Genomic DNA, 16,085 nt, shown 5'->3' with positions numbered 1-16,085 from the left:
ATTCTCACCTGAGTCAAACTAGGTCCCCTAATCTTCTGGAATCAGACAAAGAAGGGAACTTGGCAGCTATTGCTAATAAATTTACTGATGGCAATAAACAAAGGATCCCAGGCTAGAAGATGCTCTTTCTAGTAGCAAGTCAACCAGACAGTTATTTGACTTCCTTCCCTCTTAAGGTAAAGACAAGGTTATCTTGGGTCGGGGTGGGATTTTCTGTTGTGCAGCTTTGAAATAGTGCACACTGAGCTAAGATAACAGTACTGGATTTAGACTGAGCGCTTGAAGGGGCCAGCCTCTTTTTTATTCATTTATGTATTTTTGATAGCACAGTGCTTACATGAACAGCTGCCCAACAAATATTTACTAGATTTCAGATGTATTTCCCCAGTAGAATGTAAAGAAGGAGAATGTGGGCCTTTGCTTTATAACCTTATTCAACTCAAGACAAGGGCTTTTCATGAGCCTACCTTTGTGTTTCCTTCATGTCATATTAAGAGATGACTCTTTTGAAAAGCTCTCCCTCCCATTCCCCACCAAAGCAAAGGTTAACCCGGAAGTTTTTTTTTTCCTTTTTGATTTAAGCCAAAAGCCATCTCTCCCTCCGCACATGCACACACCAATTGAATTTACCGAGCCATCTGCTTACAAAGCTTTCACCTCTGAGCATACAAATCATCAAACTAGGAACCATTTCTGCATGGGGAAGAGGAAAACAAATACAGCAAAGCAGCCCCAGATTGAAACAAAGCAAAGTTTATTGCATGTGGAAAAGAGTCACATGGACATTAAGTATCAATGGTCAGGAATCAAGAAAATATACATTTTGCATATCTTCTGTCCTGCTCCAGAAGGGCTGGCTCACTCTTCACTCTCGTGGACCACCATCTAGGAAGAAAGTAGGCACCTGCAGTCAAGTCGGGTGGCAGAGACACATTCCCACCCATCACTTCTGCCGGCTGGCATCAGAGTTGCTTGCCTACTTCAGTGGGACACAGGATATTTTTTGGACCTTGGGAAAATGCACGATTGCACACATGAAGTCACCCCATAGCCTAAGAAACTGGCCCTCCGAAAGAGCAAGCCCCAAACGCTGGAGAGCCAGCGACCTACTGTCGGATGCTGTGTGTTCAGCGGGCTCTGGAGGGGGCTCCTGCAGCAGCCTTTTGTTACCAGCAGGGGGCGCATGAAAGAGCTCAGTGGGACCCGCTCGCTCCTTTTCAGGATGGCTGTTTTTGTTTTGTTGGGATACATGTGCAGAACGTGCAGGTTTGTTACACAGGTATACATGTGCCATGGTGGTTTGCTGCACCTATCAACCTGTCATCTAGGTTTTAGGCCCCACGTGCTTTAGCTGTTTGTCCTAATGCTCTCCCTCCCCTTGCCGCCCCCACCCCCGGGAAGGCCCCGGTGTGTGATGTTCCCCTCCCTGTGTCCACGTGTTCTCACTGTTCAACTCCCACTAATGAGTGAGAACATGTGGTGTTTGGTTTTCTGTTTCTGTGTTAGTTTGCTGAGAATGATGGCTTCTAGCTTCACCCATGTCCCTGCAAAGGACATGATATCATTCTTTTTTATGGCTGCATAGTATTCCATGGTGTACATGTGCAGGATGGCGGTTTTTATTGTGACTCACAGACCAGGATTCTAGCGAGGGTCCAGTCAGCTAAGTGACTTTAAGCACTTTCTCTTCCTGAGGCTGAGACTCCCCAGCTCTAAAGTAAAGGGTTCTCTGAGGTTCCTTCCAGCTAAGAAGTTTCTACAGTCCCTGGGGGGCTCCTCCCAGCTCAGCGACTCACCCTGCTGGAGGTGAAGTCTCGAGTCTTAGCGCGGAGCTTGTTGACTTGAGATTCTGCGATATCCGCACGTTCCTCGGCCTCCTCCAGCTCATGCTGAGCCTTTCGGAATTTGGTGAGATGAGCATTGGCTTGTTCATCCTAAAACCAAAGAGCCCAGGCAGGTTATATCAGCACGCGCCTCTCTCAGAACTCACCACGGGAAACAGCACGGTCTGCCTGCCGCAGTCAGCACCTATCTCACTTACAGCCTCCTCCGCCTGCCTCTTGTAGGACTTGACTTTCACTTGCAGTTTATCCACCAGATCCTGCAATCTCAGCACATTCTTCCTGTCCTCTTCACTCTAAGAATGAGAAAGTGGGAATGTCACTGGAGAGGAGGGGGCAGATTTGCACACGGCATGGGCAGCTTTCTGGGCCAAAGTGTTTCTTCCTGTGGTTTGGTGGAGAATCTGCACGTCACAGAGGACACAATCATGGCGTTTGCTTTCCACTTACCTGGTACGTCAGCTCCTTGACCCTCCGCTCATACTTCCTCAGGCCCTTAACAGACTCTGTGTTCTTCTTCTGCTCCCCCTCAAGTTCAAACTCCAGCTCTCGGATCTGGGGGAGAGGGTGGGGAAATTAGTCTGGGGCTGCAGCGTGATTGGGAGGCTGGAAAGCTCGGCACAGGCGGGGTTCCTCCTGCACACACCCTGGTCTCCAGTTTCTGGATCTGCTTCTTCCCGCCCTTCAGGGCCAGCTGCTCAGCCTCATCTAGACGGTGCTGCAGGTCCTTCACCGTCTGTTCCAGGTTCTTCTTCATCCGCTCAAGGTGGGCGCTGGTGTCCTGCTCCTTCTTCAGCTCCTCCGCCATCATGGCAGCCTGAAAAGCACATGGGACTTGCTAGGATGCAGAGGAAGCTCCAGTGCCTTGGAACTGTCAAAACCTGGGGACCTCAGAGGACCAGAGACCATGCTAAAGAAAAAGGACAGGCCAGGCGCGGTGGCTCACGTCTGTAATCCCAGCACTTTGGGAGGCCAAGGCGGGTGGATCACCTGAGGTCAGGAGTTCAAGACCAGCCTGCTCAACATGGTGAAAGCCCATCTCTACTAAAAATACAAAAAATTAGCTGGGCGTGGTGGCAGGTGCCCGTATTCCCAGCTACTCCGGAGGCTGAGGCAGGAGAGTTGCTTGAACCCAGGAGGAGGAGGTTGCAGTGAGCCGAGATCTCGCCATTGCACTCCAGCCTGGTCAATAAGAATGAAACTCCATCTCGGGGGTGGGGGAAGAAAGAAAGAAAGAAAAAGGACAACAGGTGAGACTGTGATGAAGCACACTCTGCCACCCTGGAAGAGGGCCAGAGCTACACCCAGTAGATAAAATAACCTAATCAATGAGGCAATGAGAACTTTAGGGACAGGCTGGGAAACAGTTTCTTCCCTTTCTTAAGCTGGCCTCCTTTGAAACTCTCCCCTGCCCCAGGGAAATTCTTTTTTCATTACCACCAATATATATTTTCGAAGGAGCTTGAGACTTAGAGTAGTCTGACTTGATACTCAGCCTCATAGATTTGGGGATAGTGAGATTAAGGGAAGGCCTCTGGAGAATTAAGGCTGTACAGGAACAGCAAAATCGCTTCGAGGTAAAGTTCTCCCGCCAGGCAGCAGGTGGCGCCATTAGCGCGGTGGGCCGCCGGGAGAAAGCCTCCGAGACCCAGGAAGGGAAAAATGTGTGGGATATTGACACCTCAGGTTCTTGTTTTCATATTTGGAATAAGTCAGATGTTGAAGGAAAGACATGCACACCTCTCCACAGGCAGAACTACTAGGATATAATCCCTTCCTGCCTTTTTTTCTTATGCCCTTCTTCTAAAGTGCAGGAGGGAACAGGGGAGTTTGAGCGGAGACGGGAGCCCTCGGGGAGCAGAATGTGCACCAGGTGTGGCTGGGGGAGACCGCACCTGTCTAACTATGTGAGGGCTTTAATGCAATGCAATCCCGGCAGCCCGAGGGCAGCAGGAAGGAGACGCCTTACGTCCGTGATGGCCTTCTTGGCCTTCTCCTCAGCGTTCCTTGCATCCCTGCTGGCATCTTCTACCTCACTCTGGAGCTGCATGAGGTCTGTCTCCAGCTTCTTCTTGGTGTGGATGAGGCTGGTGTTCTAGGGCAAGAGGAGGGCTGTTAACCAGGTGCTTATGAGGCTGGAACCTCGCCTCTCTTCCTCTCCCTCCCCTCACCTGGGTATGCAGCAGCTGCACCCTCTCGTTGGAGTCCAGGAGCTCCTGTTCCGCCAGTTTTCGGGCCCTCTCCGTCTGCTCCAGAGTGGCCCGCAGCTCCTCCACCTCGGCCTGCAGCAGGTTGGCTCTGCGCTCCACGATCGCCAGCTGCTCCTTCAGGTCCTCCTGGCCCCGGAGGGCATCATCCAGGTGGAGCTGCGTATCCTAGCCAGAGAAAAAGGAACATTCTATTTGAAGTTGAGGCGTTAGGACCACGAGCCTCATCTGCATCTCTGAGGGTTTTTTTGTTTTTGTTTTTGTTTGTTTTTGTTTTGTTTTGTTTGTTTTGAGACAGGGTCTTGTTCTGTCACCCAAGCTGGTGTGCAGTTGCGTGATCTCAGCTCACTGTAACCTCTGCCTCCTGGAAAGCAATCCTCCCATCTCAGCCTCCCAAGTAGCTGAGACCACAGGCTTGTGCCACCATGCCTAGCTAATTTTTATTTTTTTTTGTAGAGATAAGGTTTTGCTATATTGCCCAGGCTGGTATCAAACTCCTGGGCTCAAGTGAGCCTCTTGCCTCAGTCTCCCAGAGCGCTGGGACTACAGGCATGCACCACTGTGCCCAGCCTACATTTCTGAGTATGTGAGGAGGAGAGAGGTTTTTCCCCGATGGGTTCTCTCAAACCTTCAGCTGTCCCTGGACACTCCTGAGGTGTTTGAGGGTCTCCGCCGCCTGGCGGTTGGCGTGGCTCAGCTGGATCTCGATTTCATTCAGGTCCCCCTCCATCTTCTTCTTGAGCCGGATGGCTTCATTCCTGCTCCGCACCTCGGCGTCCAGGGCGCTCTGCATGGTTTCCACTGTTCTCTGGTAGTTCCTCTTCAGCTGCTCGATCTCTTCATCCTTCTCGGCGATCTTTCTATCAATTTCTGATTTCACTTGTGTCAATTCAAGCTGGATTCGGAGGATCTTGGCTTCTTCATGCTCAAGAGCAGCCTTTAAGAAACAAAAGCAAATCAAATAGTGTCTGTGATGGTATGGAGCCAGCTCCACTACCCTGCAGGATAACAAAACTTCAATGGAATAGTCCTAAATCTAATCCTACAATAGTCACAATTCACTTTTTAAACATCCCCAAATTGGCCAGGTGCGATGGCTCACACCTGTAATCCCAGCACTTTGGGAGGCCGAGGGGGGCAGATCACCTGAGGTCACGAGTTTGAGACCAGCCTGACCAATGTAGTGAAACCCTGTCTCTACTAAAAATACAAAAATTAGCCAGGCATGGTGGTGCCCGCCTGCAATCCCAGCTACTCGGGAGGCTGAGGCAGGAGAATCATTTGAACCCAGGAGACAGAGGTTGCAGTGGGCCTAGATTGCCAGCATGGGCAACAAGAGCAAAACTCTGTCTCAAGAAAAAAAAAAGTCCCAAATTTATCTTCAGTGCAGAAATAAAACCACGTTTCATTGCTTTTTGGTTTTGATTATACTATCAACCAATAATAATGTTTAAATCATATTTCTTAGGAGCATAAAGCACTTTCTAGATATTTTTAATTCATGTAATATTTTGTAAAATCTCATCTTTAGGCCTATTTAATATGACAGTCTTCTCCAATAAATTTAAGATAATTCACAGGTATTATTCAGCCTCACAGTTTTGCTGTGTGACGGGAAAGCAGCAGGCATTAGGACTGTGATTTGACAAAGGCAAAAATGAAGACACAGCATGGAGCAGCCAGCCTCCCTGGCCGTGGCTCACCATGGCTGCATCTGCGCCTGAGCCTGCCTCCCAGCACTCACCTCTGCTTCCTCGAGAGCCAGCTGGATATCAGCCTTTTCCAGCTCAATCTGCTTTCTTGATTTCTCCAGTTCATGGATGGTTTTGCCATTTTCAGCAATTTGTTCTGTGAGATCTGCTATCTCCTCTGTAAAGAAGTAAGTTTCAATTGCATATGAGCGCCTCTGCGTGGGTTTCCAGACATGCAAAGCATTGACTCAATGCTTTTTACCTGGTTTATTATAATCCTAAGGTTTCCTGCTTCCTAGAGATAAGATATTGTACAGAGAGAGGCTAAAACGTAACCCGTCAGATGGTGAACACTTTCTGCATGTGCATTAACACACATGTGTGCAGGAAACTGAGTGATGAAGCCACACCCACGCCAGCATGCTCTCGAGCAATAGAGCGTGAAAGGAGGAGGTTTCAGAGGGTTTCGAATAGCTTACGCTCTAAGTTCTTATTTTCCCGTTTCACAGTTTCAAGTTGATCTAAGGCTTCCTCGTAGGCATTTTTCAGTTTGAAGAGCTCAGTGCTCAAGGAGCGGGACTCCTTCAGGGATGCCTCCAGCTCTGCTTGGCTCTCCTCACACTTTGTCTTCCACTCTGCCAACACCTGAAACACCGGACGGAAGTTCTCTCCGTTTCTGAGCTCTCCTCTAGGTTTCTAACTAAATACTAAATAACTAAATTAAATGCAGAGTTAGGGCTACACCTGGCATCACTTGCCTGGCTCCTTGTTATCGATTATTGGGCTAATCAAGATTCTGTTCCATAAATGTACTCAAGGTAATGAGTCAGGAACAATTGCCATCTTGAAAAAGCAAATAGATCCTTTGAGAAGGAATTAGCTGGGCATAATTGTCCTTTTCCTAATACAAAAAGGGCCCTGTACTTCTAAATATTTCATTAAAGCATTGGTTCCAATCAACTTTATCTGCCATCTTGAAAGAAGGGCTTCCAGAAAGCCTCCCAATAGGATCTCAGCTTAGACAGACCAGCAGTACGGAAAGGAAAAATGCTTAGGACTGCACGGACATTGTAGAAATTGGTTTGTTTCCATGGACAACATCTGAAAGGGACCTCTACCCCCAGCCCATTCCCATTCTGTTTTGCAGATGAGGAAACTACAGCCCGGTGAAGTTCAGGGACTTGCCCAAGGCCACACTGCTGGTGAGGGCAGAGTCAGGTCCGGGATGCATTCTCCTCCTTCCATGGCTGCTAGGAATCCCTTACATCATGGCATTCACCCAGCACACAGCGGACCCCACACCTTGTCAAAGTTCCTCTGCTTCTTGTCCAGAGCGGCGGCCAAGGAATTGGCTCTTTCAACATCAACCATCAGATCCTCCACCTCTCCTTGCAGCCTCTGCTTGGTCTTCTCCAGTGAAGCACATTTAGCATTCACTGCCTCAACCTGTTCCTCGGAATCTTGAAGGCGCTGAGCAAGTTTTTTCCTTAAAGAATATGAAAGAGAAGCAGCTGTTATTTCAGTTTCCATCCACTTGAACATCACTATTCATCAAGTTGGAATCACTAATCTATGTGATTCAGACACCCATGTGTTTTTATACGCCCAGGAGAATTTCCTGTCTACTCAAAATCTGCGATCAATAACTTGCCTTGTGTCTGACCAAGATCAAAGTTGTTTGTTTTAATAAAATGTGCTAACGCCAGGTCCCTCTAATGGCCCAGCACCGCATTTAAAGACACATGAGATGGGGAAACGCCTAGTAATAAAAATAAATTCATCGAATTCATTCCTAAGTAGTTCTTCTAAAAGCAAACAGAGCTGCGCACTTGGCCTCCTCCAGCTCCTCTGTGCGCTGGATGGCGTCCGTCTCGTATTTGGTTCTCCACTGGGCAACCTCACTATTGGCCTTGGACAGCGCCCTCTGCAGCTCAGCTTTGCCTTCCTGCTCCTCCTCATACTGTTCCCGTAGCAGGTCACAGTCGTGGCGGGAGGACTGCAGGGCGTGCGCCAGCGCGTTCTTGGCCTGCAGAAGTTAAAAAGAGAAGAGCACCTGATATATTTAGTGCCAGGTGCATGATACAATCCAAGTGTGTCCCTTCTATCACCACCTTCTGAATGAAGTTGCCTTTTATTTTTCCTCCTGCAGGTGATATTTAAAAATAAGGGCAAAGAAGTCTTCCTTCAATGGTGTACCTTGTTCTCTTCCTCCAGCTGCCTCTTGAGCTCTTCTATTTGCTGGGTAAAGGCTTGCTTGCTCCTGGAAAGTTGGGATACTATGCTTTCTTTTTCTTCCAGCTGACGACTCAGCTCACCTGTGTCCAGAAGGAAATAGTTTCATTTCATTTATTCACTCATTCACTCACCAACTTTCTATTATGTATAGGGCACTGTGCTAAGATCTGGGGAGAGAGAAAATGGTAAGATATGGTTTCTTCTTCAGGGAGAAGGTATATTGTTCATGAAAAGGAAACTGAAAGCAGAACTGATAAGGTATTGTTGTAGGCCAGGTGCAGTGGCTCACGCCTGTAATCCCAGCACTTTGGGAGGCTGAGGCAGGCAGATCACAAGGTTAGGAGTTTGAGACCAGCCTGGCCAATATGGTGAAACCCCATCTCTACTAAAAACACAAAAATTAGCCGGGCGTGGGCATGGGCACCTGTAGTCCCAGCTACTTGGGAGGCTGAGGCAGAAGAATCACTGGAACCCAGGAGGTGGAGGTTGCAGTGAGCTGAGATCATGCCTCCATCTCAAAAAAAAAAAAAAAAAAAGATACTGTTATAAACTACTGGAAGGTGGGACTGATGTCTGTCAAAAAAAAAATCCATTGAGAAGAACTGTAAATGTCAACATTACCAGGAGCACCTAATAACTCCCATCCGACCTCCCCAGTGGCAGGTGTTTCCAGCTGTTTATTGATTTGTTATCAGCAAATACATAGGGAAATACTTAGAGCTTTATATCTCTAGTTAGACTCTTGGGTGAATAGGGTAAGTTCAAGTTTATATGCTTGCATAGAGGTAAGAGAAAAACATAGAATGGGGCTTTATGGCTCCAGACGTGAATCCCCCAACATGAGTGTAAAAGTGGCCACCATAGGCCGGGTGCGGTGGCTCACGCCTGTAATCCCAGCACTTTGGGAGGCCGAGGCAGGCGGATCATGAGGTCAGGAGTTCGAGACCAGCCTGGCCAACACAGTGAAACCCTGTCTCTACTAAAAATACAAAAATTAGCCGTGTGTGGTGGCATGCGTCTGTAGTCCCAGCTACTCAGGAGGCTGAGGCAAGAGAATCGCTTGAACCCGGGAGGCGGAGTTTGCAGTGAGCCAAGATCACGCCATTGCACTCCAGCCTGGGTGACAGAGAGTGAGACTCTGTCTAAAAAAAAAAAAAAAAAAAAAAAAATATGGCTACCAAACTTCTTTTCTTCATTGTCTTGGCTGTGACTGCCAGCCAAGGATGGATTCACCTGTGAGGATGCACCAGGGCTGGGTGAAGCCACATTTTCTAGGTGAAAACTCCAAATAACATTCCCTTAAACTTTTTTTTTTTTTTTTTTGAGACGGAGTTTCATTCTTGTTGCCCATGCTGGAGTGCAATGGCATAATCTTGGCTCACTGCAACCTCCGCCTCCCGGGTTCAAGCGATTCTCCTGCCTCAGCCTCCCAAGTAGCTGGGATTACAGGCACCCACCACCACGCCTCGCTAATTTTTGTATTTTTAATAGAGATGGGGTTTCACCATGTTGGCCAGGCTGGTCTTGAACTCCTGACCTCAGGTGATCTGCCCGCCTCGGCCTCCCAAAGTGCTGGGTTGACAGGCATGAGCTACCACACCCGGCCTCCCTTATGTTTTTATTATACACCAGGACCTTTAAACACTGGCCATGTTTCTCTCTTTAGTCTCAAAAACTTGGACGCAGACAATGAATATCTGAGTTAAGAAGTATCAAGGCCCTGGCTCTTAGTTTCTAGTCTCATTTCTGCCCATCAGAGTCTGTTTGATGCAAGTTTATATTAATTTTGAAAGAGTTTGAATGAGATGATATTTTGAGCCCCTTCTCATTCTGGTCTACTCCTCTTTCTCTCTTATTCTTGCTGAACTCTCAATGTTCTCTCCCTTCAGGCTATTTCAAATGGCTCTTTCTATGAGTTATTTCAATTTCTTCTCTCCTGAAAAGATGCTTCCCTAGAGATTCTCCCTCAAACACACCCTGCCCTTGGTTTTGGCCAGCTGCGCCCATTGGGTGCCAGGAGGTTTTGGCCCCACGGGTTTTCTGCACGTGGCTTACCAGCCTCGGTCTGCAAACGAGACTTCTGTGTGGTCAGCTCGCTCAGGCTCCTCTGAATTTCCTCATTCTTGCCCCTGGCCTCACTTAACTGATCCTCCAGGGTTCGGCAGATTTTTTCCAGATTTGCCTGAAGGATTCAGAAAGGGGAGCAAAGTCAGTCGGCAAAGTCAGGTTTCAATGACCACGGAGTGTGTCTGATGGAAAGCCTTGAGCCACCCCCACCCCGCGCAGCACCTTAGATTTAGACACACTCTCCATGCTGCTGGAGAGGTCATCGATCTCCAGCTTGAACTCGCTCTTCTCCTTCTCCAGCTTCTGCTTGACCCGCTGCAGGTTGTCAATCTGCTCCCCAAGCTCGGCCACACTATCTGCATGCTTCTTCCTCAGCGTGGCCACCATGGCTTCGTGCTGCAGTGTGGCCTCCTCCAGGTCCCTGCGCAGCTTCAGGAACTCCGCCTCCCGCTTCTTGTTGAGCTCTATCTGCGTGGAGGTGACGCCTCCCGCCTCCTCCAGCCGCTCGCTCAGCTCCTCCAGCTCCCGGGCATAGTCGCTGCGCTGTTTCTCTGTCTTTGCGCGGGTCGCCCTCTCCGCCTCTATCTCCTCTTCCAGCTCCTCAATTCGAGCCTGTGGAGGGCAGCCGTTCACCCCGTGGGCAGTGGGTTCACCACGGGGACTCTGATTGCCAAGAACAGGCTGGTTTCCCTTCCCATTAGACAAACTGAGTCTTAGACTCCCCTCCAATGAATACTGCGAATTTCCTTTCACATGAATTTTTTCTGCCCCAACATGGTAATTACTCCTGCAGTGACCAAACCTGAACATTTTCCACCAACTAAATGTTAACTTTTAGTTGTTAACTTAAATACTTTAATTATGGATTAAAGTATTTAATCAGATGTTTTGGGGAAATGGTTCATCATGGCCAGGCCAGCCTAGCAGAAAGGGAACCATGAGGCAGGTGGCCCCACAGTCTTGCCCACTTTCTCTAAATGGCTTATAGCAGACAGCACCCAGCTCACTGTAAGTGGCCTCACATGGAAGAGAGAAATGCAGAGGGCTCCTACCTGCAACTCTTTGATTTTCTTCTGAAACTGGAGGCCCAGTGTCTGCTCATCTTCCACTTTGCTTTGAAGTTGACAATATTCAAAATCTTTCCTGTGAAGAGAAATGTAGAATGCATGAAGACAAAATACACAGTAACTTGCAAAATGGAAGCCAGTGGTTGAAGGGCATACTTCTTGAGCCTTTCGTCCAGCTGTTGCTTGTCATTCTCCAGATCTAATATGGACTCTTGAGCAAGCTTCAAGTCTCCTTCCAATTTCCTTTTGTTCCTTTCCAGGTCTACGCGGAGCTTCTTTTCTTGTTCTAGGGAGCTTTCCAGCTGAAAAAGGCACCATTTCCTTTTGGGAACAAATGCTTTGCAAGAGGACCCTTGAGGGCTCTTCCAACCCTGGAGTTCTGGGACTCCCGATGAGCATTATTTACTTACGTCTTCCACTTGCTGTTCCAGTTTGCTCTTGGTTTTGTTCAAAGAATTGACTTTGTCTTCTTCAGCTTGGAGGTCATCCAAGGCCTGCTGGTGCGCCTCTTGGAGGGCCTTCTTCTCTCTGGTTAACTTTGCAATTGTTTCATCTAACCCAGAGAGTTCCTCAGTAAGGTTTTTAACCTAAGAAGAATCCGCAAGCAATTATAAGCTTAAAGTTTAGTTTGAAATGACTATATCAAGCTAGACACACCTACAATAAGAATACCTTGTTCTCTGTGGCATGCTTCTCCTTCTCAACCTTGGCCAGGGTCAACTCAAGGTCATCAATGTCTTTCTTGAGCTCTGAGCATTCATCCTCCAGTTTCCTCTTCTTGGCCGTCAGCTCAGCATTGATCTCCTCCTCATCTTCAGCTCTCTCTGTCACCTCCTTGATCTTGGCCTCGAGCTGGAATTTGGCTTTGATCAGCTGATCGCATCTTTCCTCAGCATCCAACAAATTTTCGCTTTCCTTAAAAAAAAAAAGAATAATAACTTCGTTGAATGATATAAGGTTTGCGACATTCCAGTATTTCGCTATATATGAAGTTCTTTATGAAGCATTTCAACTACAAAGCAAAAATCCCCACCAATAACTCAATTTTTCTAAATAAATAATCAAATCTAGAAGAGTTAAAAAAAAAAGATTGCTGAACACGTACAGCTTGTACTTGGAGCTGCAGGTCATTCTTCTCTTGGACCAGAGTCACCAGTTTTTCCTCTAGCTCCTTCCTTTTTGCCTCCGACTTGGCGAGTTCATCTTTGGTTTTCTGGAATTCTTCCTTCATGGTGGCCATCTCTTTCTCAGTCTCCGCACTCTTGAGGAGGGGCTTGATCTTGAAGAAGAGTTTCATCCAGGGCCAGTGCTTGACGTTCATGAATGAGCGAATGTTGTACTGGATGCAGAAGATGGACTCCCTAAAAACAAGACATTGCTTATTTCTGAGAGAGACTCCCCTTCCCCAAAGAGCTCATGTTTGAACAAAGACCCTGCTGGACCTCCTCTGCACCATCTTCTGGAATTCCACACGCATGAGGAACCCTCTGCACACAGCTTGTGTCCGGGTGATTAGTTTGGCCAGGCGGTCATCCCGCATCTCTTCCAGGGTTCCCAGCAAGCCAGCCTTGAAGAACACCTTATGGGGCAGAAGGGTGACATGAGTCAGTTTCCTAGAGAAGCTGTGTCAAGAGGACGAAAAGGCCAGCATCTGTCAGAACTGATGCATTACCTTGGTATGTCCAAATTTGTACTGAGTGTGGTCAATATCAATGGATGCCAGAAGCTTTTCACAGGCTTTCTTGCTGTCAATGAATTGTCCCTCAGGGATTGCACTGGCATTCAGCACTCGGTATCTGCATTGTAGACACGGAAATCATCACAGACTGTTGGCAAAGACACAAACCTTGGAGAACATGTAGTTCAGGCCTCTCTTCCGATAGGCAGAAGGCCAAGGTCCCAGGAGATGAGGGAACTAGCTCGGAGTCACATTGCTAGAGAGCAGTCTAGAATCTAGATCTCTTGACTCTTCAGTCAGAGCTTTTCCTGCCATTTTGTATACCAGATAAATTCCAGAGAAAAACATGGAAGAAACAAATATATATAACTTGGCCAAATGGTAGATTGTTCAGTTTACATGGAGGTCCATATCTGTTCTTTCAAAATAGGTCTTTTCATACGAATCTTTCTCCCTCTCAAATTCCAGTGTTCGTACATCTCATCCCCAAGCATATAGAACATGTTTATTACACACCTTTGTTTAAAATCTCCATAGAGAATCCTGTTTGGGAACCCTTTCCTGCAGATGCGGATGCCCTCCAGGACACCGTTACACCGCAGCTGGTGCAGAACAAGGCTGTGTTCCATAGCCCCTGGGAACAGAAGCGAGATATCAGCCTTACACAGAATTTCTTAAAAACTGAGCACCACCTAGCGAGCCAGCAGGTGTCTCACCTGGAGTTTTGGTTTCATTGGGAATTATACAACGCACAAAATGAGGGTGAGTAGTTCTTAAATTTGACATCAGCTTGTTCAGGTTTTCCTAAGAGAAAAAAAAAATGACATTTGCCAACCTACTGTAGGTTTTTATGAAGACAGAGATCCATTGTAATGAAATAAGATCTATGTTTAAAATTTATCATAAGTTCTAAAGTATAGTGAAATGATTTAACTGTCTTTTTTTTTTTTTTTTTTTTTTTTTTTGAGACGGAGTCTCACTCTGTCACCCATACTGGAATGCAGTGGCTCAATCTTGGCTCACTGCAACCTCCTCCTCCTAGGTTCAAGCAGTTCTCCTGCCTCAGCCTCCTGAGTAGCTGGGACTACAGGCATATGCCACCACACCTGGCTAATTTTTCGTATGTTTGATGGAGATGGGGTTTTACTGTGTTAGCCAGGATGGTCTCGATCTTCTGACCTTGTGATCTGCCCACCTCAGCCTCCCAAAGTGCTGGGATTACAGGAGTGAGCCACTGTGCCCGGCCTAACTCAGGCTTTCAATGGTCCTATGGCTGGAGGTGTAGGCTAGTAACTGATACAATTGTCTGCTGTCTCCCAGTGAGCCAGAGGCTCGCCAAGTACAAAATGCTTTCTAAAATCAACTCAGGTGATGGATCCACTGGGAGCGTGAGGTCTATTGCTGGTGTCCTTTAGGAAAATTGGAGAGTTTATGCTGGAAACTCGGACAAGCCAACTCAGCTATCTTTGGTATAAGATAATAGTGATACTCTCATCGCACATTGGTTAGACCGTATTTATTATATTTTATCATCTGTCACTTCACCTCAGTAAGTGACAGTAATCAGATTAAGACAACACTACTACTCTCAAATAAATCAAGCTTAGCATCTCAACATTGCTCATTTAGATGTTACTTAAATCAATTATAAGCAAATAAACTTGTATTTTTCTTACCCTGAAAAGGGCAGAGACAGTTTGGAAGGAAGAACCCTTCTTCTTGGCAACTTTCTTCTTTCCACTGTCAGCTGAAAGCAATAAGGGAGGGCACGTGCTGTAGGTGCATCTAAAAGGTTTTTGTTACTGTGGAACAAATGGAGGGAAATCACATGAACACAAAGCACTCCTCTTACCATCCGCCGTGGCAAACGTGGCATAGAGGTGTGCCAGGAGCCTGTTGGAAGACTTCTGGTACAGCCCGACCACAGTCTCGTTCAGAGGGTCCTTGTTCTTCTCCAGCCAACCTGAGACACTGTAGTCCACGGTGCCCGCATAGTGGATCAGTGAGAAGTGAGCCTCGGCCCTGCCTTTGACCACCTTGGGCTTCTGGAAGTTGTTGGACTTTCCAAGATGCTGGTCATACAGCTTGTTCTTGAAGGAGGTGTCTGTTGCCTTGGGGAACATGCACTCCTCTTCCAGGATGGAGAAGATGCCCATAGGCTGGATTGAAGGCAAGGCAAAGTGCAGAGAGGTAAATATGAGCTGCAGTAATGAGCAGAAGAGTCTATGAGAAGAGCTTACGGTGGGGATGGAACTGGATACCTTCTCGATGAGCTCGATGCAGGCAGCCAGGTCCATCCCGAAGTCAATGAACGTCCACTCGATGCCTTCCTTCTTGTACTCCTCCTGCTCCAGCACGAACATGTGGTGGTTGAAAAACTGTTGCAGTTTCTCATTGGTGAAGTTGATGCACAGCTGCTCCAGGCTGTTATACTATAAAAAAATACAACATTCATGTGAAAAGTTAGACTTCTTTCAGAATCAAAGACTGTCAACATTCCTCCTCATTGCCCCAGGTTCTTGTCAAACACATTAATGCTTTCAAATACAATCACAATCTTCAAGGCCTGCCTCAGACCGCATCTCCTCCTTGGCGTCTTCTGTAAACTTCCAATTAGAAGGTGTTTCTCCCTTTCTTGAGTTCCCAAGGTCTGGGCATCTCTTGTGTACTTTATTTTGTAGTTACTCTTCAATGTGCCATATAGACTTCTATTTCTTCTCTACTAGACTACAAGCTCATCTATTTTTTTCACCTGTATGTCTTGTACCTGGGAAACCTAAATATACACTTTGATGAGTGGCTATGCACTTTTTTTTTCTTTTTTTTTTGAGAGAGAGTCTTGCTCTGTCACCAGGCTGGAGTGCAATGGCACCATCTCGGCCCACTGCCACCTCCGCCTCCCAGGTTCAAATGATTCTCCTGCCTCAGCCTCTAGAGTGGCTGGAACTACAGGTGCACGCCACCACACCCATCTAATTTTTGTATTTTTAGTAGAGACGGGGTTTCACCATGTTGGCCAGGATGGTCTTGATCTCTTGACCTTGCGATCTGCCTGCCTCAGCCTCCCAAAGTGCTGGGATTACAGGCATGAGCCACCATGCCCAGCCGCGGCTATGCACGGTCTAACACAGAACCAGTGGGATATTTATAGAAAATAGTGCGTGATTAACTTATCAAATTCTCTGTATCTCTTTTATGGCAGTCCCTAAATCACTGATTGCATTTAATTTTTTTTTCTTTTATCCATTTGAAAATGTCCTTTAAAATTCCACTTGATAGACATCTTCTCCTCTTTTAAA

General features: G+C 47.2%; 1 protein-coding gene and 1 long non-coding RNA gene across 4 annotated transcripts in view; one reads left to right on the top strand and one right to left on the bottom strand.

Annotated features, from left to right (window-relative positions):
- Positions 1-737: 737 nt before the first annotated feature.
- The window catches only part of MYH3 (myosin heavy chain 3), a 49,744-nt gene continuing 34,396 nt past the window's right edge, over positions 738-16,085 (bottom strand). For all 3 annotated transcript variants that reach the window (XM_063799738.1, XM_016932376.4, XM_054671041.2), the window contains 27 exons: positions 15,048-15,218; positions 14,639-14,945; positions 14,463-14,533; positions 13,503-13,590; positions 13,303-13,420; positions 12,781-12,904; positions 12,551-12,687; positions 12,214-12,469; positions 11,781-12,023; positions 11,519-11,695; positions 11,265-11,410; positions 11,094-11,184; positions 10,264-10,653; positions 10,030-10,156; positions 7,936-8,054; positions 7,569-7,765; positions 7,042-7,225; positions 6,219-6,384; positions 5,793-5,917; positions 4,677-4,985; positions 4,013-4,216; positions 3,811-3,936; positions 2,488-2,658; positions 2,292-2,396; positions 2,042-2,137; positions 1,797-1,934; positions 738-885 (listed from right to left, as the gene is read on the bottom strand). In XM_063799738.1, the coding sequence (XP_063655808.1) occupies positions 859-885; positions 1,797-1,934; positions 2,042-2,137; positions 2,292-2,396; positions 2,488-2,658; positions 3,811-3,936; positions 4,013-4,216; positions 4,677-4,985; positions 5,793-5,917; positions 6,219-6,384; positions 7,042-7,225; positions 7,569-7,765; positions 7,936-8,054; positions 10,030-10,156; positions 10,264-10,653; positions 11,094-11,184; positions 11,265-11,410; positions 11,519-11,695; positions 11,781-12,023; positions 12,214-12,469; positions 12,551-12,687; positions 12,781-12,904; positions 13,303-13,420; positions 13,503-13,590; positions 14,463-14,533; positions 14,639-14,945; positions 15,048-15,218 (4,413 nt within the window). In that variant the 3' untranslated portion in view covers positions 738-858. The remainder of the gene's footprint in view (positions 886-1,796; positions 1,935-2,041; positions 2,138-2,291; positions 2,397-2,487; positions 2,659-3,810; positions 3,937-4,012; positions 4,217-4,676; positions 4,986-5,792; positions 5,918-6,218; positions 6,385-7,041; positions 7,226-7,568; positions 7,766-7,935; positions 8,055-10,029; positions 10,157-10,263; positions 10,654-11,093; positions 11,185-11,264; positions 11,411-11,518; positions 11,696-11,780; positions 12,024-12,213; positions 12,470-12,550; positions 12,688-12,780; positions 12,905-13,302; positions 13,421-13,502; positions 13,591-14,462; positions 14,534-14,638; positions 14,946-15,047; positions 15,219-16,085) is intronic.
- On the top strand, positions 12,146-15,349 carry LOC107969251 (uncharacterized). The gene is made up of 2 exons (XR_001710953.2): positions 12,146-13,548; positions 14,472-15,349. It is a non-coding gene; the product is annotated as an uncharacterized LOC107969251 (long non-coding RNA).

The sequence above is a fragment of the Pan troglodytes genome, chromosome 19 (genome assembly GCF_028858775.2).
Source record: "Pan troglodytes isolate AG18354 chromosome 19, NHGRI_mPanTro3-v2.0_pri, whole genome shotgun sequence".
In the NCBI taxonomy this organism is placed as follows: Eukaryota; Metazoa; Chordata; class Mammalia; order Primates; family Hominidae; genus Pan; species Pan troglodytes.
The sequence above is the reverse complement of the archived record's forward strand: the minus strand, read 5'-3'. Positions and strand labels throughout refer to the sequence as shown.